General features: G+C 46.1%; 1 protein-coding gene across 1 annotated transcript in view; it reads left to right on the top strand.

The window, feature by feature from the left end:
• LOC120041667 (H(+)/Cl(-) exchange transporter 7-like) overlaps nucleotides 1-19,880 on the top strand; it is a gene marked incomplete at its 3' end in the record, with an annotated part of 47,501 nt that overhangs the window by 13,764 nt on the left and 13,857 nt on the right. Inside the window, exons 3-14 of the mRNA XM_038986532.1 lie at nucleotides 1,363-1,428; nucleotides 1,687-1,752; nucleotides 3,635-3,767; nucleotides 7,023-7,132; nucleotides 8,203-8,283; nucleotides 8,449-8,511; nucleotides 10,543-10,626; nucleotides 14,328-14,421; nucleotides 14,565-14,629; nucleotides 16,276-16,392; nucleotides 16,494-16,548; nucleotides 17,238-17,298. Coding sequence (XP_038842460.1) covers nucleotides 1,363-1,428; nucleotides 1,687-1,752; nucleotides 3,635-3,767; nucleotides 7,023-7,132; nucleotides 8,203-8,283; nucleotides 8,449-8,511; nucleotides 10,543-10,626; nucleotides 14,328-14,421; nucleotides 14,565-14,629; nucleotides 16,276-16,392; nucleotides 16,494-16,548; nucleotides 17,238-17,298 — 995 coding nt within the window. The remainder of the gene's footprint in view (nucleotides 1-1,362; nucleotides 1,429-1,686; nucleotides 1,753-3,634; nucleotides 3,768-7,022; nucleotides 7,133-8,202; nucleotides 8,284-8,448; nucleotides 8,512-10,542; nucleotides 10,627-14,327; nucleotides 14,422-14,564; nucleotides 14,630-16,275; nucleotides 16,393-16,493; nucleotides 16,549-17,237; nucleotides 17,299-19,880) is intronic.

The following is a 19,880-nucleotide window of genomic DNA, read 5'->3' as shown; positions in this document are numbered from 1 at the left end:
CTAGCATGCTAGTAGGTACCATAGACTTCCAGTCATTGTGCTAATGCTAGTTAGCAACTTCCTTCAAACTGGACACCGAGACATAAAAATGGTATCCACGAGTTCATCTGACTCTTGGGGAAGTGGAGCCAAAATCCCGACGAGTCCTTTTTTAAATGAAAAGTAGCCTAGTTTTTATTAGGAAGTGGAAAAAGTAACCGTCCGATTTATACGATGGCCGGGCGCTAATGGAAAACACTGCAAATGACACCATATTATCCCCTATATATAGGCCACTGCTTTTGGTCACTGCACTATGGACACGGGTCTACAGTAGTGCACTATGGACACGGGTCTACAGTAGTGCACTATGGACACGGGTCTACAGTAGTGCACTATGGACACGGGTCTACAGTAGTGCACTATACAGGGAATAGATTTTCCTGTTAGGATGATTTGGATTTGCCTGTTTGCGTTGTGAGCCTGAGGGTCAGAAAGAATCTGATGATTATGGTGTTATTCTGCAATGATCCATAATGGTGTTATTCTGTAATGATCCTTACTGGTGGTGTTCTGTAATGATCCATTATGGTGGTGTTCTGTAATGATCCATTATGGTGTTATTCTGTAATGATCCATAATGGTGGTGTTCTGTAATGATCCATAATGGTGTTATTCTGTAATGATCCATAATGGTGGTGTTCTGTAATGATCCATTATGGTGGTGTTCTGTAATGATCCATAATGGTGGTGTTCTGTAATGATCCATAATGGTGGTGTTCTGTAATGATCCATAATGGTGGCGGTGTTCTGTAATGATCCATAATGGTGGTGGTGTTCTGTAATGATCCATAATGGTGGTGGTGTTCTGTAATGATCCATAATGGTGGTGTTCTGTAATGATCCATAATGGTGGTGTTCTGTAATGATCCTTAATGGTGGTGTTCTGTAATGATCCATAATGGTGGTGTTCTGTAATGATCCATAATGGTGGTGTTCTGTAATGATCCATAATGGTGGTGGTGTTCTGTAATGATCCATTATGGTGGTGTTCTGTAATGATCCATTATGGTGGTGTTCTGTAATGATCCGTTATAGTGGTGTTCTGTAATGATCCATAATGGTGGTGTTCTGTAATGATCATTAATGGTGTTATTATGCATGGACACTTGGGCTGTGTCTCAATAGTCTAATTTGGCTTCCTCCACTTGTCTGCATGTATAGGGAGTACGACCAACTTAATGTCCTTCCTGTATGGCTCTGCTTCCACCTATCCTGTGTTCTTCCAGATAATATGTGAAGGGGACTAGACAAGGAGAGGGGATGAAGATGCCCCCTTGGCCCTGTTTTAATACTTAACCGATTCATCCTTCCCTCCTTCAGGACTCAGTGAGGGGCTGTCCCAAGGAGATCCCTCACAACGAGAAGCTGCTGTCACTCAAATATGAGGTAAACCCTTGGGTGTGCTGTCTCCAGACCCCTTGGACCTGCTCTGAATGGTGTTCAACGTAGCTAGTCAAAGTTTTATAAATATGACTTAACACAATTTTTATCATATTAATTGTTCCAAAAACATGAGCGCTATATTTACATGAAAGCTGTTTTTTGTTTAGTTGGTACTTTTATCCAGAGTCCAAAGTCCTCTCAGGGTCACCACGTGTCTATGAGCAGTATGGATTGTGTGAAAGTGAATCGTTTGTGTTTCAGAGTCTGGACTATGACAACAGTGAGAATCAGCTGTTTCTGGAGGAGGAGAGACGGATGAGCTTCTTAGTAAGTAGAGAACCCCCCCTACACACACTGACCCCCTACACACACACACACACACACACACACACACACACACACACACACACACACACACACATACATACACAGCTTCTTAGTAAGTAGAGAACCCCCCCCCCCCCTACACACACTGAACCCCCCCCCCCCTACACACACACACACACACACACACACACACATACATACACAGCTTCTTAGTAAGTAGAGAACCTCCCCCTACACACACTGACCCCCCCCCCTACACACACACACACACACACACACACACACACACACATACATACACAGCTTCTTAGTAAGTAGAGAACCCCCCCTACACACACTGACCCCCCCCCCCCTACACACACACACACACACACACACATACATACACAGCTTCTTAGTAAGTAGAGAACCCCCCCTACACACACTGACCCCCCCCCCTACACACACACACACACACACACACACACACACACACACACACATACATACATACATACACAGCTTCTTAGTAAGTAGAGAACCCCCCCCCCCCCTACACACACTGAACCCCCCCCCCCCCTACACACACACACACACACACATACATACATACACACACAGCTTCTTAGTAAGTAGAGAACCTCCCCCTACACACACTGACCCCCCCCCCCCCTACACACACACACACACACACACACACACACATACATACACAGCTTCTTAGTAAGTAGAGAACCCCCCCCTACACACACTGACCCCCCCCCCCCCCTACACACACACATACATACACAGCTTCTTAGTAAGTAGAGAACCCCCCCTACACACACTGAACCCCCCCCCCCTACACACACACACACACACACACATACATACACAGCTTCTTAGTAAGTAGAGAACCCCCCCTACACACACTGACCCCCCCCCCCCTACACACACACACACACACACACACACACACACACACACACACACACAGCTTCTTAGTAAGTAGAGAACCCCCCCCATACACACACACACACGCACACACACACACACACACAGCTTCTTAGTAAGTGGAGAACCCCCCCCATACACACACACACACACACACACACACACACACACACACACACACACACACAGCTTCTTAGTAAGTAGAGAACCCCCCTATACACACACACGCACACACACACACACACACAGCTTCTTAGTAAGTAGAGAACCCCCCCATACACACACACACACACTGAACCCCCCCCTACACACACACACTGGCCCCCTCCCCATCTCTCCTCACTGCCCCCCCCCCCCCTCTCCTCACTGACCCCCCCCCTCTCTCCTCACTGACCCCCCCCCCCTCTCTCCTCACTGACCCCCCCCCCCCTCTCTCCTCACTGACCCCCCCCCCCTCTCTCCTCACTGACCCCCCCCCCTCTCTCTCCTCACTGTCCCCCTCTCTCCTCACTGTCCCCCCCCCCCCCTCTCTCCTCACTGTCCCCCCCCCCCCCTCTCTCCTCACTGCCCCCCCCCCCCCTCTCCTCACTGACCCCCCCCCCCTCTCTCCTCACTGACCCCCCCCCCTCTCTCCTCACTGACCCCCCCCCCCCTCTCTCTTCACTGACCCCCCCCCCTCTCTCTCCTCACTGTCCCCCTCTCTCCTCACTGTCCCCCCCCCCCCTCTCTCCTCACTGTCCCCCTCTCTCCTCACTGACCCCCCCCCCCCTCTCTCCTCACTGACCCCCCCCCCTCTCTCTCCTCACTGTCCCCCTCTCTCCTCACTGTCCCCCCCCCCCCTCTCTCCTCACTGTCCCCCTCTCTCCTCACTGACCCCCCCCCCCCCCCCCCCTCTCTCTCCTCACTGACCCCCCCCCCCCCCCCCCTCTCTCTCCTCACTGCCCCCCCCCCTCCCCCCCTCTCTCCTCAGGGGTTCAAGTGTCTGGAGATCAGTCGGTGGGTGATCTGTGGTCTGATTGGCTTCCTGACTGGACTCATAGCCTGTTGCATCGATATCGCCGTGGAAAACCTGGCTGGGGTCAAGTACTTCGTTGTCAAACAGAGTATCCTTCCGCTCACTGACCCACATTTCAGAACTGTCATGTCCTTCCGCTCACTGACCCACATTTCAGAACTGTCATGTCCTTCCGCTCACTGACCCACATTTCAGAACTGTCATGTCCTTCCGCTCACTGACCCACATTTCAGAACTGTCATATCCTTCCACACACTGACCCACATGTCAGAACTGTCATATCCTTCCACACACTGACCCCCAGTCACAGAACGGTCATATCCTTCCACACACTGACCCCCAGTCACAGAACGGTCATATCCTTCCACACACTGACCCCCAGTCACAGAACGGTCATATCCTTCCACACACTGACCCCCAGTCACAGAACGGTCATATCCTTCCACACACTGACCCCCAGTCACAGAACGGTCATATCCTTCCACACACTGACCCCCAGTCACAGAACGGTCATATCCTTCCACACACTGACCCCCAGTCACAGAACGGTCATATCCTTCCACACACTGGCCCAGTCACAGAACGGTCATATCCTTCCACACACTGGCCCACATTTCAGAAGGTGTTCCATACTCTGAAATGTCATGTTAACTATTGTCTGTGTACCACTGTTGTCCCATCCTACAGCGGTGGTCTGTGTACCACTGTTGTCCCATCCTACAGCGGTGGTCTGTGTACCACTGTTGTCCCATCCTGCAGCGGTGGTCTATGTACCACTGTTGTCCCATCCTACAGCGGTGGTCTGTGTTCCACTGTTGTCCCATCCTACAGCGGTGGTCTGTGTTCCACTGTTGTCCCATCCTACAGCGGTGGTCTGTGTACCACTGTTGTCCCATCCTACAGCGGTGGTCTGTGTTTCACTGTTGTCCCATCCTACAGCGGTGGTCTGTGTACCACTGTTGTCCCATCCTACAGCGGTGGTCTGTGTACCACTGTTGTCCCATCCTACAGCGGTGGTCTGTTCCACTGTTGTCCCATCCTACAGCGGTGGTCTGTGTTCCACTGTTGTCCCATCCTACAGCGGTGGTCTGTGTTCCACTGTTGTCCCATCCTACATCGGTGGTCTGTGTCTGTGTCCTTCCTCTCACTCACCCACAGGTTAATCATGTCCAATTTTTAGTTTCTGAAATCCCAGATCATGTTGGATTTTCTTGAAAATATCCTCCGTGAGCTCCATCTAGCTAGATAAGGGGTTTGTTTACAGCAGGGCTCTGGATGGATTTTTTGGCACCCAACTTCGCCCTTTTCTCTCTGCCAAACTGGCATTGGTCTAAGTACAGGCGTGTATGCTGGAACATTGGTGCATTGTGGGAGGTAGCCCCTAGAGAGACCAGGTCCAGTTAAGAGTTGTCTTTGTTCAGCCATTGACATTTGTCTCTAAATGAGTTTAGGAAAGTAAAGTGTACCTCTGCCATATCATGGATTCAGAGCTATCTATCTAATAGAACTCAGAGGGTTATATTTAATGGAAGCTTCTCTAATGTCAAACATGTAAAGTGTGGTGTACCGCAGGGCAGCTCTCTAGGACCTCTACTCTTTTCTATTTTTACCAATGACCTGCCACTGGCATTAAACACAGCATTTGTGTCCATGTATGCTGATGATTCAACCATATACGTTAAGGGTTTCAGTGACTTCATTAGCTGTAGTTGCTGTAGTTGCTAGTTGTAGTGGCTGTTGAACAAGTTGAGGAGACTAAATTACTTGGTGTTACCTTAGAATGTAAACTGTCATGGTCAAAACATATAGATTCAATCATTGTAAAGGTGGGGAGAGGTCTGTCCCTAATAAAGAGATTCTCTGCTTTTTTTGACTCCACACTCCACACAAGCAAGTCCTATAGTCTCTAGGTTTTATCTTATCTTGATTATTGTTCAGTCATATGGTCCAGTGCTGCAAGGAAAGACCTAGTTAAGCTGCATCTTCCCCAGAACAGAGCGGCACGTTTTGCTCTTCATTGTAACCAGAGGGCTAATATTAATACTATGCATGCCAGTCTGTCTTGGCTAAGAGTTGAGGAGAGACTGACTGTGTCACTTCTTGTTTTTATAAGAAACATTTTGTTGTAAATTCCAAGGTGTTTGCATAGTCAAGTTACACACAGCACTGACACACACACTTACCCCACCAGACATGCCACCAGGGGTCTTTTCACAGTCCCCAGGTCCAGAACAAATTCAAGGAAACATACAGTATTGTACAGAGCCATGAGTGCATGGAACTCTACATTTAGTTATGGTACAGCCTTATTCCCCCCCCCCCCCCCCCAAATCTCATCTAGACATAATACCCTGAAATTACAAATTGAAAACTTTTTTTTAGAAACTTTTACAAATCTATATAAAAAAAGATACCTCATTTACGTAAGTATTCTGCCCTTTGCTATGAAACTCGAAATTGAGCTCAGGTGCATCCTGTTTCCATTGATCATCCTTGAGATGTTTTTACAACTTGATTAGAGTCCACCTGTGGTCAATTCAATTTATTGGACATGATTTGGGGCAGCAGGTAGCCTAGTGGTTAGAGCGTTGGGCCAGTAACCGAAAGGTTGCTAAATCGAATCACCGAGCTGACAACCCACTGTTCCGAGGCTTTCATTGTGAATAAGAATTTGTTCTTAACTGACTTGCCTAGTTAAATAAAATTACATCTCTGGAGAGACCAGAAAATAGCTGTGCAGCAACACTCCCCATCCAACCTGACAGAGCTTGAGAGGATCTGCAGAGAAGAATGGGAGAAACTCCCCAAATACAGGTGTGCCAAGCTTGTAACTTCACACCCAAGAAGACTCTAGACTGTAATCGCTGCCAAAGGGTCTGAATATTTATGGAAAGACATTTGCAAAAATGTCAAAAACTCTGCTTCTGCTTTGTCATTGTGGGGTGTTGTTTGTAGATTAAGGAAATGTTATCCAGTTTAGAATAAAGCTGTAATGTAACAACATGTGGAAGAATGGACTGTATGTGTAACTGGTAGATGTGCACACAGACTACGTGTTTTTACATGTATGTAGAAGTATTTTGTAGAAGTATTTTGTAACACTAGCTGTCCCCATTTGCGTGGGCTAATGGGGATCCTAATATATCAAATCAAAACCTTATTGATCAGATTTCGGCCAATCATCCCCACTAATTTAAATATGTAGCCATTCAGACAAAAGATCATAAAGCCATAGAGGTCCAGTGTTCTGCTCTGTGGTTGGTCGGGGAGGGTTGGACCTTGCAGCGTTGTGGCGTGTGATTGGTTGTTTGTTACCTGTCCTTGACCCTCTGCCCCCTCCCAGACATCGAGAAGTTTACGGAGGTGGGAGGTCTCTCCATCTCTCTCATCCTCTGGGCTGTGCTGAACTCTGCCTTCGTCATGGTGGGCGCTATTATTGTGGCGTTCTTCGAGGTAAGAGGGAGACGGGGAGTGTGTGTGTGTGTAGCCTTTTGAGGTAAGTGTTCAAAGTGTGTGTGTGTGTTGCGTGCCCGCAGGTATGAAATCAGTGCACACTGCTGGGCAGGTGGGGGCTTGAATTGAGCCATTGGTTAATCATAGTCTAATAACAAGCTGTGTGGACCACCGTGTTAGACTACAGTCTGTTGGCAGGTGGGGTGGTGGACCACCGTGTTAGACTACAGTCTGAACCACCGTGTTAGACTACAGTCTGATCTCTGACTGGAACTAACATATCTCTCTCTCTCTCTCCTCAGCCAGGAGCAGCAGGAAGTGGTAGTCTGATCTCTATGACTGGAACTAACATCTCTCTCTCTCTCTCCTCAGCCAGGAGCAGCAGGAAGTGGTAGTCTGATCTCTATGACTGGAACTAACATATCTCTCTCTCTCTCCTCAGCCAGGAGCAGCAGGAAGTGGTAGTCTGATCTCTATGACTGGAACTAACATCTCTCTCTCTCTCTCCTCAGCCAGGAGCAGCAGGAAGTGGTAGTCTGATCTCTATGACTGGAACTAACATCTCTCTCTCTCTCTGCTCAGCCAGGAGCAGCAGGAAGTGGTAGTCTGATCTCTATGACTGGAACTAACATCTCTCTCTCTCTCTGCTCAGCCAGGAGCAGCAGGAAGTGGTAGTCTGATCTCTATGACTGGAACTAACATCTCTCTCTCTCTCTCCTCAGCCAGGAGCAGCAGGAAGTGGTACTCTGATCTCTATGACTGGAACTAACATCTCTCTCTCTCTCTGCTCAGCCAGGAGCAGCAGGAAGTGGTAGTCTGATCTCTATGACTGGAACTAACATCTCTCTCTCTCTCTGCTCAGCCAGGAGCAGCAGGAAGTGGTAGTCTGATCTCTATGACTGGAACTAACATCTCTCTCTCTCTCTCCTCAGCCAGGAGCAGCAGGAAGTGGTAGTCTGATCTCTATGACTGGAACTAACATCTCTCTCTCTCTCCTCAGCCAGGAGCAGCAGGAAGTGGTAGTCTGATCTCTATGACTGGAACTAACATCTCTCTCTCTCTCTGCTCAGCCAGGAGCAGCAGGAAGTGGTATACCCCAGATAAAGTGCTATCTGAACGGAGTGAAGATACCCCGGGTGGTGAGACTCAAGGTAAACTGATCCCTGGCTGCTCAGAGACAAATATTACATCTAAGCCGACATCTTTTAAATGTTGTTGTTGTTGGCAGTAGGAATGATGTATCTAATGAGGCAAAGATATTATATATAGGTCAGGGGTCACTCTCTCTGTGTTTGTGTTTCCTGTGTGTTGTACAGACCCTAGTGGTGAAGGTGTGTGGTGTGATCTGCTCTGTCGCCGGAGGACTCGCTGTCGGGAAGGTAAACACTAGGGATGTGTGTGTGCGAATGTACGTATGAGTTTGTCTGTGTGTGTGTGTGCATGTACGTATGTGTGTGTATTCATTGTCTTGTGGTGAGTAGGGCTGTTATGGACGTTGGTAATTGGCCAGATGACAGTAATAGAACATGAGTCCTGGTTCAAGTCAGTTCATTATTACGTTCCTCAGCAAGCAAACAATGAATGTCACTCAGACAGAAGGGGGAACTAACAAAGAGTCACTGACGACAACAAAAAGGAAACAGGTCTGGTTTTAGGAGGGGTTCTGAAAGACACTCATGGGGGTGTCCTCTGAATGTTGACTAGCAACAACAAGTGGGACCTACAAGACACCCACCGTGAGACCCACTACATTTACCAAGAACAGGCAAACAAAATAAAAACCCACACCAAACTGAAAGACAGGAAGCAAACCACAAAGTTGGAGGAAAACAAAATCAGGGAAAACAGATAAAGGAATGTTTAACAATCAAATAGGGAGAGACAACTAAATGTGTTAACCCTCTGCATCTATCAAGACAACTAAAGGTGTTAACCCTCCACATCTATCAAGACAACTAAAGGAGTTAACCCTCCACATCTATCAAGACAACTAAAGGTGTTAACCCTCCACATCTATCAAGACAACTAAAGGAGTTAACCCTCCACATCTATCAAGACAACTAAAGGAGTTAACCCTCCACATCTATCAAGACAACTAAAGGAGTTAACCCTCCACATCTATCAAGACAACTAGAGGAGTTAACCCTCCACATCTATCAAGACAACTAAAGGAGTTAACCCTCCACATCTATCAAGACAACTAAAGGAGTTAACCCTCCACATCTATCAAGACAACTAGAGGAGTTAACCCTCCACATCTATCAAGACAACTAAAGGAGTTAACCCTCCACATCTATCAAGACAACTAAAGGAGTTAACCCTCCACATCTATCAAGACAACTAAAGGTGTTAACCCTCCACATCTATCAAGACAACTAAAGGAGTTAACCCTCCACATCTATCAAGACAACTAAAGGAGTTAACCCTCCACATCTATCAAGACAACTAGAGGAGTTAACCCTCCACATCTATCAAGACAACTAAAGGAGTTAACCCTCCACATCTATCAAGACAACTAGAGGAGTTAACCCTCCACATCTATCAAGACAACTAAAGGAGTTAACCCTCCACATCTACCAAGACAACTAAAGGAGTTAACCCTCCACATCTATCAAGACAACTAAAGGAGTTAACCCTCCACATCTATCAAGACAACTAAAGGAGTTAACCCTCCACATCTACCAAGACAACTAAAGGAGTTAACCCTCCACATCTATCAAGACAACTAAAGGAGTTAACCCTCCACATCTACCAAGACAACTAAAGGAGTTAACCCTCCACATCTATCAAGACAACTAAAGGAGTTAACCCTCCACATCTATCAAGACAACTAAAGGAGTTAACCCTCCACATCTATCAAGACAACTAAAGGAGTTAACCCTCCACATCTATCAAGACAACTAAAGGTGTTAACCCTCCACATCTACCAAGACAACTAAAGGAGTTAACCCTCCACATCTATCAAGACAACTAAAGGAGTTAACCCTCCACATCTATCAAGACAACTAGAGGAGTTAACCCTCCACATCTATCAAGACAACTAAAGGAGTTAACCCTCCACATCTACCAAGACAACTGGAGCACTGGGCCAGACGCTCTTAAATATCGCCTGGGCCAGACGCTCTTAAATATCGCCTGGGCCAGACGCTCTTAAATATCGCCTGGGCCAGACGCTCTTAAATAGCACCTGGGCCAGACGCTCTTAAATATCACCTGGGCCAGCCGCTCTTAAATATCACCTGGGCCAGCCGCTCTTAAATATCACCTGGGCCAGCCTGGTGAAACACCTTCCCACTAATGAGATGACCAACCAGTGTGTATCTGATGGCCCTGTGTGTGTGTGTGTGTGTGTGTGTGTGTGTGTGTGTGTGTGTATGACGGCCTCTGTCTCCCTTCCCATAATCCTGTAGGAAGGTCCCATGATCCACTCTGGTGCCGTGGTGGCAGCAGGAGTCTCCCAGGGACGCAGTACCTCCCTGAAGAAAGACTTCAAGGTAGGAGGGTGTTGTACAGTCTGGTTGTAACATGTTCTCTACATGTGGAGGACGTGGTGTTTAATGTGTGGTATCTACTGTCTAACACAGGGGTGTCAAACTCATTTCGCATCGTGGGCCACATACGGCCTAGGGAGATGTCAAGTGGGCCGGACCATTAAAATTATACCATACTCTGCTATAAATAACCAAAATATCATGTCTTTCCTTTGTTTTGGTGTAAAGAAGCACAAGAACATTAGGAAAATATTGAAATTTAATGAACTATCCTTTTACAAAACATTTCATGAAACACCTCATATTTCCTTAGACAAATGTGCAATTTAATTTTATCATTCACAAATATGCATTGCAACTGATCCCACTGATTGTACAAAGGCACAAAACTTTAATTGGTACTGAAAAATATAGTAATGCACTTTAAGATTAAATGAGACTTTTAAAGAAAGGAATTTTTAAACCACTTACACATACGCATATAAAATCTAAATGTAATCCCTGCGTACACCTTACAAACTAAGGAGAGTGATTTTAAATGTGTAATGAAGAAAGTGTTCGCCTGTCCTGTAAATCTGTAAACTTCATACATACACATACAATACATACTGAAAATTTATGGAGTTGTATGAACAGTAGAATTCCATCACACAACTTTTGTTTTGAAGCTGCTGACTAACATTAAAGTGCACATTTTTTTAAATCACCACAGTAAGGATTCATCTTCACAGAGCTGTATTCTTTCAATGCAAACAGTATCTAAGGCAGCATTTTAAAGGTGTTAGTCTAGTCTGGACTTGTATTTGTTCCTGAAACTTGGCATCTTTTGGCCTGTACAAGTGCATCAACACCAGGTGTCATGTCCTGACTAGCTGTCACTTTCAGAATCTCATTTAAGTGCTTGTTTGTGAGCCTTGAACGCATTTTTGTTTTATTGATATTCATCACTGAGAAAATTTGTTCACAAAGGTAGGTTGTCCCAAACATGCACAAAATTTTAGCAGCCAGGGCTGTTAATTTGGGGTACCCTGGTAGTAGATACTGATAAAATCTGTCCAGACCTACAGAGGCAAATTTGCCCTTCAAATCTGCATCACACTGCAAATCAATTATCTCTAGCTGAATTTCGACCGGCAGATCAGAAGCTTTAACTGTGAAAGGTGAGCGAAAAACTGAAAATTCTGTCTCAAGTTCACCAAATACCTGAAAACGTTTCTCAAACTCCCGCAGTAGTCCTGCAATTTTGTCTTTGTACCGTTTCATGTCCGCATCAGGTCTGGTCACACACACATCTCTCAGACAGGGGAAATGAGCAGGGTTGCCATTTGCCAGTTGCATCTCCCACAAAGTCAGCTTCAACTTAAATGCATGTATGTTGTCAGAAAACTGTGTGACAACTTTTTTGCGGCCTTGCAACATTTTGTTCAGATTGTTCAAGTGTTCAGTAATATCAACCAAGAATGCAAGTATTCCTCGTCAGGCTAATATTGGCAAAAGCTTGTCGCTTCTCGGGACATACAAGTTCAGCCGCCTTCATCATGCATCGTTTAACAAAGTCACCGTCGGAATACGGCTTCGATGCTAATGCTATTTCGCTAGCAATTAGGTAGCTGGCTTTTACCGCTGCTTCACTGACTTCTCGGCTCTGGATGAAAGTTGACTGCTGTTTCCTCAGACCCGCCAGCAATTCGTTAATCTTATCTCTTCTCAGTTGTCCTTGCAAGCCGTCATATTTTTCGCTGTGATGAGTCTCGTAGTGGCGTCGAATATTATATTCCTTCAATACCGAAACTTGTTGCAAACACACCAAGCACGAAGGTTTTCCGTGCATCTCTGTAAATAAATAGGACGTGGTCCATTTTTCTTTGAAAATTCTACACTCCTTATCTACTTTTCTCCGTTTGGATAACGACATTTTGGCTAATGAGGGTGTAGCGGAGAGGTAGAGACCAAGGTATTAACAACGTCGTAACAAGCAGCAGATGGCGCATTGATACCGTCTGCTGTTTTCAGTCTGTCTCAGTGATGCGGCTTGTCTTCTACTCTGATGGAAAGAGTGCGCCCCTTAGCGGATAATCCATGAATTGCAGCGAATTAAAAATATTAATTCCATGTCTTTTATGCATTTTTTCCACTTTCAAATTATCCTGCGGGCCTGATCGAACCTCCTTGGGGGCCGGTTCCGGCCCGCGGGCCGTATGTTTGACACCCCTGGTCTAACATGTTCTCTACATGTGGAGGACATGGTGTTTAATGTGTGGTATCTACTGTCTAACATGTTCTCTATATGTGGAGGACGTAGTGTTTAATGTGTGGTATCTACTGTCTAACATGTTCTCTACATGTGGAGGACATGGTGTTTAATGTGTGGTATCTACTGTCTAACATGTTCTCTACATGTGGAGGACGTAGTGTTTAATGTGTGGTATCTACTGTCTAACATGTTCTCTACATGTGGAGGACATAGTGTTTAATGTGTGGTATCTACTGTCTAACATGTTCTCTACATGTGGAGGACGTGGTGTTTAATGTGTGGTATCTACTGTCTAACATGTTCTCTACATGTGGAGGACATAGTGTTTAATGTGTGGTATCTACTGTCTAACATGTTCTCTACATGTGGAGGACATGGTGTTTAATGTGTGGTATCTACTGTCTAACATGTTCTCTACATGTGGAGGACGTGGTGTTTAATGTGTGGTATCTACTGTCTAACATGTTCTCTACATGTGGAGGACGTGGTGTTTAATGTGTGGTATCTACTGTCTAACATGTTCTCTACATGTGGAGGACATGGTGTTTAATGTGTGGTATCTACTGTCTAACATGTTCTCTACATGTGGAGGACGTAGTGTTTAATGTGTGGTATCTACTGTCTAACATGTTCTCTACATGTGGAGGACATGGTGTTTAATGTGTGGTATCTACTGTCTAACATGTTCTCTACATGTGGAGGACGTGGTGTTTAATGTGTGGTATCTACTGTCTAACATGTTCTCTACATGTGGAGGACGTGGTGTTTAATGTGTGGTATCTACTGTCTAACATGTTCTCTACATGTGGAGGACATGGTGTTTAATGTGTGGTATCTACTGTCTAACATGTTCTCTACATGTGGAGGACGTAGTGTTTAATGTGTGGTATCTACTGTCTAACATGTTCTCTACATGTGGAGGACATAGTGTTTAATGTGTGGTATCTACTGTCTAACATGTTCTCTACATGTGGAGGACATGGTGTTTAATGTGTGGTATCTACTGTCTAACATGTTCTCTACATGTGGAGGACATGGTGTTTAATGTGTGGTATCTACTGTCTAACATGTTCTCTACATGTGGAGGACATGGTGTTTAATGTGTGGTATCTACTGTCTAACATGTTCTCTACATGTGGAGGACGTGGTGTTTAATGTGTGGTATCTACTGTCTAACATGTTCTCTACATGTGGAGGACATGGTGTTTAATGTGTGGTATCTACTGTCTAACATGTTCTCTACATGTGGAGGACGTGGTGTTTAATGTGTGGTATCTACTGTCTAACATGTTCTCTACATGTGGAGGACGTGGTGTTTAATGTGTGGTATCTACTGTCTAACATGTTCTCTACATGTGGAGGACATGGTGTTTAATGTGTGGTATCTACTGTCTAACATGTTCTCTCTCTCTGTGTGTGTATAACATGTTCTCTCTCTCTGTGTGTGTAGATCTTTGAGTATTTCCGTCGAGACACAGAGAAGAGGGACTTTGTATCAGCTGGAGCGGCTGCAGGAGTGTCTGCTGCTTTTGGAGCACCAGTCGGTACACACACTACGCACAACATGTCCCACTCAGCACCACTGCTAAGCATACTACTGTCATGACTTTCTAAATGTTCCTCCCAATAAAGTTTTCACCTGACTCTCTCTCTCTCTCTTTCCCCCCTTCCTTCCTCTTTATTCCAGGTGGGGTTTTGTTCAGTTTGGAGGAGGGGGCTTCTTTCTGGAACCAGATGCTCACATGGAGGATAGTAAGTACAGGAGAGGAGAGGAAGGCTTGGCTCAGTCTGGTGTCTGAGGGAGAGGAGAGGAAGGCCTGGCTCAGTCTGGTGTCTGCAGGAGAGGAGGGGAAGGCTTGGCTCAGTCTGGTGTCTGGGGGAGAGGAGAGGAAGGCCTGGCTCAGTCTGGTGTCTGCAGGAGAGGAGAGGAAGGCTTGGCTCAGTCTGGTGTCTGCAGGAGAGGAGAGGAAGGCTTGGCTCAGTCTGGTGTCTGCAGGAGAGGAGGGGAAGGCTTGCCTCAGTCTGGTGTCTGCAGGAGAGGAGGGGAAGGCTTGGCTCAGTCTGGTGTCTGAGGGAGAGGAAGGCTTGGCTCAGTCTGGTGTCTGAGGGAGAGGAAGGAGAGGAAGGCCTGGCTCAGTCTGGTGTCTGAGGGAGAGGAGGGAAAGGCCTGGCTCAGTCTGGTGTCTGAAGGAGAGGAAGGCTTGGCTCAGTCTGGTGTCTGAGGGAGAGGAGAGGAAGGCTTGGCTCAGTCTGGTGTCTGAGGGAGAGGAGAGGAAGGCCTGGCTCAGTCTGGTGTCTGCAGGAGAGGAGAGGAGAGGAAGGCTTGGCTCAGTCTGGTGTCTGAGGGAGAGGAAGGCTTGGCTCAGTCTGGTGTCTGAGGGAGAGGAAGGCTTGGCTCAGTCTGGTGTCTGAGGGAGAGGAAGGCTTGGCTCAGTCTGGTGTCTGAGGGAGAGGAGAGGAGAGGAAGGCTTGGCTCAGTCTGGTGTCTGAGGGAGAGGAAGGCTTGGCTCAGTCTGGTGTCTGAGGGAGAGGAGAGGAGAGGAAGGCTTGGCTCAGTCTGGTGTCTGAGGGAGAGGAGAGGAGAGGAAGGCTTGGCTCAGTCTGGTGTCTGAGGGAGAGGAGAGGAAGGCTTGGCTCAGTCTGGTGTCTGAGGGAGAGGAGAGGAAGGCTTGGCTCAGTCTGGTGTCTGAGGGAGAGGAGAGGAAGGCTTGGCTCAGTCTGGTGTCTGCAGGAGAGGAGAGGAAGGCTTGGCTCAGTCTGGTGTCTGAGGGAGAGGAGAGGAAGGCTTGGCTCAGTCTGGTGTCTGAGGGAGAGGAGAGGAAGGCTTGGCTCAGTCTGGTGTCTGAGGGAGAGGAGAGGAAGGCTTGGCTCAGTCTGGTGTCTGCAGGAGAGGAGAGGAAGGCTTGGCTCAGTCTGGTGTCTGAGGGAGAGGAGAGGAAGGCTTGGCTCAGTCTGGTGTCTGCAGGAGAGGAGAGGAGGGGAGATGTTGGGTAGAACGAAAGTTGGAAAAGACCAGATTGTCTCATCTCTTTCACTGCCAAGTGGAAAGAAGAGTAGGGACTAGCAGACGTGTTGTGTTCTCCTTCCTTTATCAGGTGAAGCTTAATGCCCTCTCTCTCTTCTCTCTCTCCCTCTCTCTCTCTTCTCTCTCTCTCTCTCTCTCTCTTTTCTCTACTCCCTCTCTCTCCTCTCGTCCTTCCCCCTCTCTCTCTCTCTCTCTACTCCCTCTCTCTCTTCTCTCTTCTCTCTACTCTCTCTCTTCCCCCTCTCTCTCTTTCTCTACTCCCTCTCTTCCTCCCCCCCCACTCTCTCTACTCCCTCTCTCTCCTCTCTTCCTTCCCCCTCTCTCTCCTCTCTCTACTCTCTCTCCCTCCCTCCCTCCCTATATTCCTCTCCAGTTCTTTGCGTCCATGATCTCAACATTCACTCTGAATTTCTTCCTGTCCATCTACAATAAGAAACCTGGAGATCTCTCCAGCCCTGGTCTTATCAACTTCGGACGCTTCGAGAGTGACGTGAGTGTCTGTCTGTTATTGTGTCTAGTCCTAAACCCTGTGTTATCTCTCTGTCTACAGTGTGTCTAGTCCTAAACCCTGTGTTATCTCTCTGTCTACAGAGTGTGGCCTACAACCTCTATGAGATTCCCTTGTTCATTGTAATGGGAGCTGTAGGTAAGAACCCACTGCTAGTCTAGTTGTGCTGTTTTATAGGACCCGTGTTGGTCCTCCCTCTACAGTAGGGTTAGTCTGACCTTCACACAGGTGACATGAAAAAGGCAGAGGCTTGTGTTACTCATATAGGTGGTTGTCATAGCTACCTTACTTATGTATGTGGTTGTCATAGCTACCTGAGTTACTCATATAGGTGGTTGTCATAGCTACCTTACTCATATAGGTGGTTGTCTTAGCTACCTTACTTATTCATGTATGTGGTTGTTATAGCTACCTTACTCATATAGGTGGTTGTCATAGCTACCTTACTTACTCATGTATGTGGTTGTCATAGCTACCTGAGTTACTCATATATGTGGTTGTCTTAGCTACCTGAGTTGACTGCACTTGACTGTGAGGCCCAGTTCCAAATGGACCCCTAGACCCTACACCCCTATGCACTAGTGGAGATCTGAGAGGATTTGACAGGTGTACGAAACATGGTTATGACTCCATCTTGCCTTCTGATAGGCTAGATGAATGCTTAACCATATTGCTTCTACCAATCAAATCCTCTCAGATCTCCATCAAGTGCACAGGGTTTAGGGGTCCATTTGGGATTGGGCCTCTATGGTCTCTATGGATGAGTGTCTGCTAAATGACCAACATGTACATGTTATGTTCTCTTTCTATATGTCCATCTTAAACAGGTGGACTGCTGGGAGCCCTGTTCAATATCCTCAACTACTGGCTGACTATATTCAGGATCAGGTAACTGTTCAATATCCTCAACTACTGGCTGACTATATTCAGGATCAGGATCAATATCCTCAACTACTGGCTGACTGTATTCAGGATCAGGATCAATATCCTCAACTACTGGCTGACTATATTCAGGATCAGGTTACTGGCTGACTGTATTCAGGATCAGGATCAATATCCTCAACTACTGGCTGACTGTATTCAGGATCAGGTTACTGGCTGACTGTATTCAGGATCAGGTTACTGGCTGACTGTATTCAGGATCAGGTTACTGTTCAATATCCTCAACTACTGGCTGACTGTATTCAGGATCAGGTTACTGGCTGACTATATTCAGGATCAGGTTACTGGTTGACTATATTCAGGATCAGGTTACTGGCTGACTATATTCAGGATCAGGTTACTGGCTGACTATATTCAGGATCAGGTTACTGGCTGACTATATTCAGGATCAGGTTACTGTTCAATGTCCTCAACTACTGGCTGACTGTATTCAGGATCAGGTTACTGGCTGACTATATTCAGGATCAGGTTACTGTTCAATATCCTCAACTACTGGCTGACTATATTCAGGATCAGGTTACTGTTTAATACCCTCAACTACTGGCTGACTGTATTCAGGATCAGGTTACTGTTCAATATCCTCAACTACTGGCTGACTGTATTCAGGATCAGGTTACTGGCTGACTATATTCAGGATCAGGTTACTGTTTAATATCCTCAACTACTGGCTGACTGTATTCAGGATCAGGTTACTGTTCAATACCCTCAACTACTGGCTGACTGTATTCAGGATCAGGTTACTGTTCAATATCCTCAACTACTGGCTGACTGTATTCAGGATCAGGTTACTGTTCAATATCCTCAACTACTGGCTGACTGTATTCAGGATCAGGTTACTGTTTAATATCCTCAACTACTGGCTGACTGTATTCAGGATCAGGTTACTGTTCAATATCCTCAACTACTGGCTGACTGTATTCAGGATCAGGTAACTGGCTGACTGTATTCAGGATCAGGTAACTGGCTGACTATATTCAGGATCAGGTTACTGTTCAATATCCTCAACTACTGGCTGACTGTATTCAGGAACAGGTTACTGTTTAATATCCTCAACTACTGGCTGACTATATTCAGGATCAGGTTACTGTTCAATATCCTCAACTACTGGCTGACTATATTCAGGATCAGGTAACTGTTCAATATCCTCAACTACTGGCTGACTGTATTCAGGATCAGGTTACTGGCTGACTGTATTCAGGATCAGGTTACTGTTCAATATCCTCAACTACTGGCTGACTGTATTCACGATCAGGTTACTGGCTGACTACAGTGGGGCAAAAAAGTATTTAGTCAGCCACCAATTGTGCAAGTTCTCCCACTTAAAAAGATGAGAGAGGCCTGTAATTTTCATCATAGGTACACTTCAACTATGACAGACAAAATGAGAAAAAAGATTCTAGAAAATCACATTGTAGGATTTTTAATGAATTTATTTGCAAATTATGGTGGAAAATAAGTATTTGGTCAATAACAAAAGTTTATCTCAATACTTTGTTATACAGTGATCCCTCGCCACTTCGCGGTTCACTTATCGCGGATTCGCTATTTCGCGGATTTTCATAATGCATTTTTTTTTTTTTTTTGGTGCATTGTGCTCTGCATTCTGATTCGCTAAAAACTCACTCCCGCTTCTTGTATCAACATGCTACGAATTGTGCTATCATTTTGTCGTCTCGTGCAGTTATGTGTACGTACATAAAACAGCTTGGCAAATTTACATTAAGTTGGCCAAATTATCTTGTAATTTCGAACATCTCCTAAACCCATAATGTCGACGAAACGGCCTACACGTGAGTCACTGTATTTGTATACATGTAATAGTTGCTAATTGTAAAAAAAAAAAAAAGTTTTCTATTTCGCGGATTTCACTTATCGCGGGTCATTTTCGGAACGTAACCCCCGCGATAAACGAGGGATTACTGTATACCCTTTGTTGGCAATGACAGAGGTCAAACGTTTTCTGTAAGTCTTCACAAGGTTTTCACACACTGTTGCTGGTATTTTGGCCCATTCCTCCATGCAGATCTCCTCTAGAGCAGTGATGTTTTGGGGCTGTTGCTGGGCAACACGGACTTTCAACTCCCTCCAAAGATTTTCTATGGGGTTGAGATCTGGAGACTGGCTAGGCCACTCCAGAACCTTGAAATGCTTCTTACGAAGCCACTCCTTCGTTGCCCGGGCGGTGTGTTTGGGATCATTGTCATGCTGAAAGACCCAGCCACGTTTCATCTTCAATGCCCTTGCTGATGGAAGGAGGTTTTCACTCAAAATCTCACGATACATGGCCCCATTCATTCTTTCCCTTACACGGATCAGTCGTCCTGGTCCCTTTACAGAAAAACAGCCCCAAAGCATGATGTTTCCACCCCCATGCTTCACAGTAGGTATGGTGTTCTTTGGATGCAACTCAGCATTCTTTGTCCTCCAAACACGACGAGTTGAGTTTTTACCAAAAAGTTCTATTTTGGTTTCATCTGACCATATGACATTCTCCCAATCTTCTTCTGGATCATCCAAATGCTCTCTAG

Source organism: Salvelinus namaycush, unplaced genomic scaffold (assembly GCF_016432855.1).
Source record: "Salvelinus namaycush isolate Seneca unplaced genomic scaffold, SaNama_1.0 Scaffold5, whole genome shotgun sequence".
Taxonomy (NCBI): Eukaryota; Metazoa; Chordata; class Actinopteri; order Salmoniformes; family Salmonidae; genus Salvelinus; species Salvelinus namaycush.
This window is presented reverse-complemented; position numbering and strand designations above follow the sequence as displayed.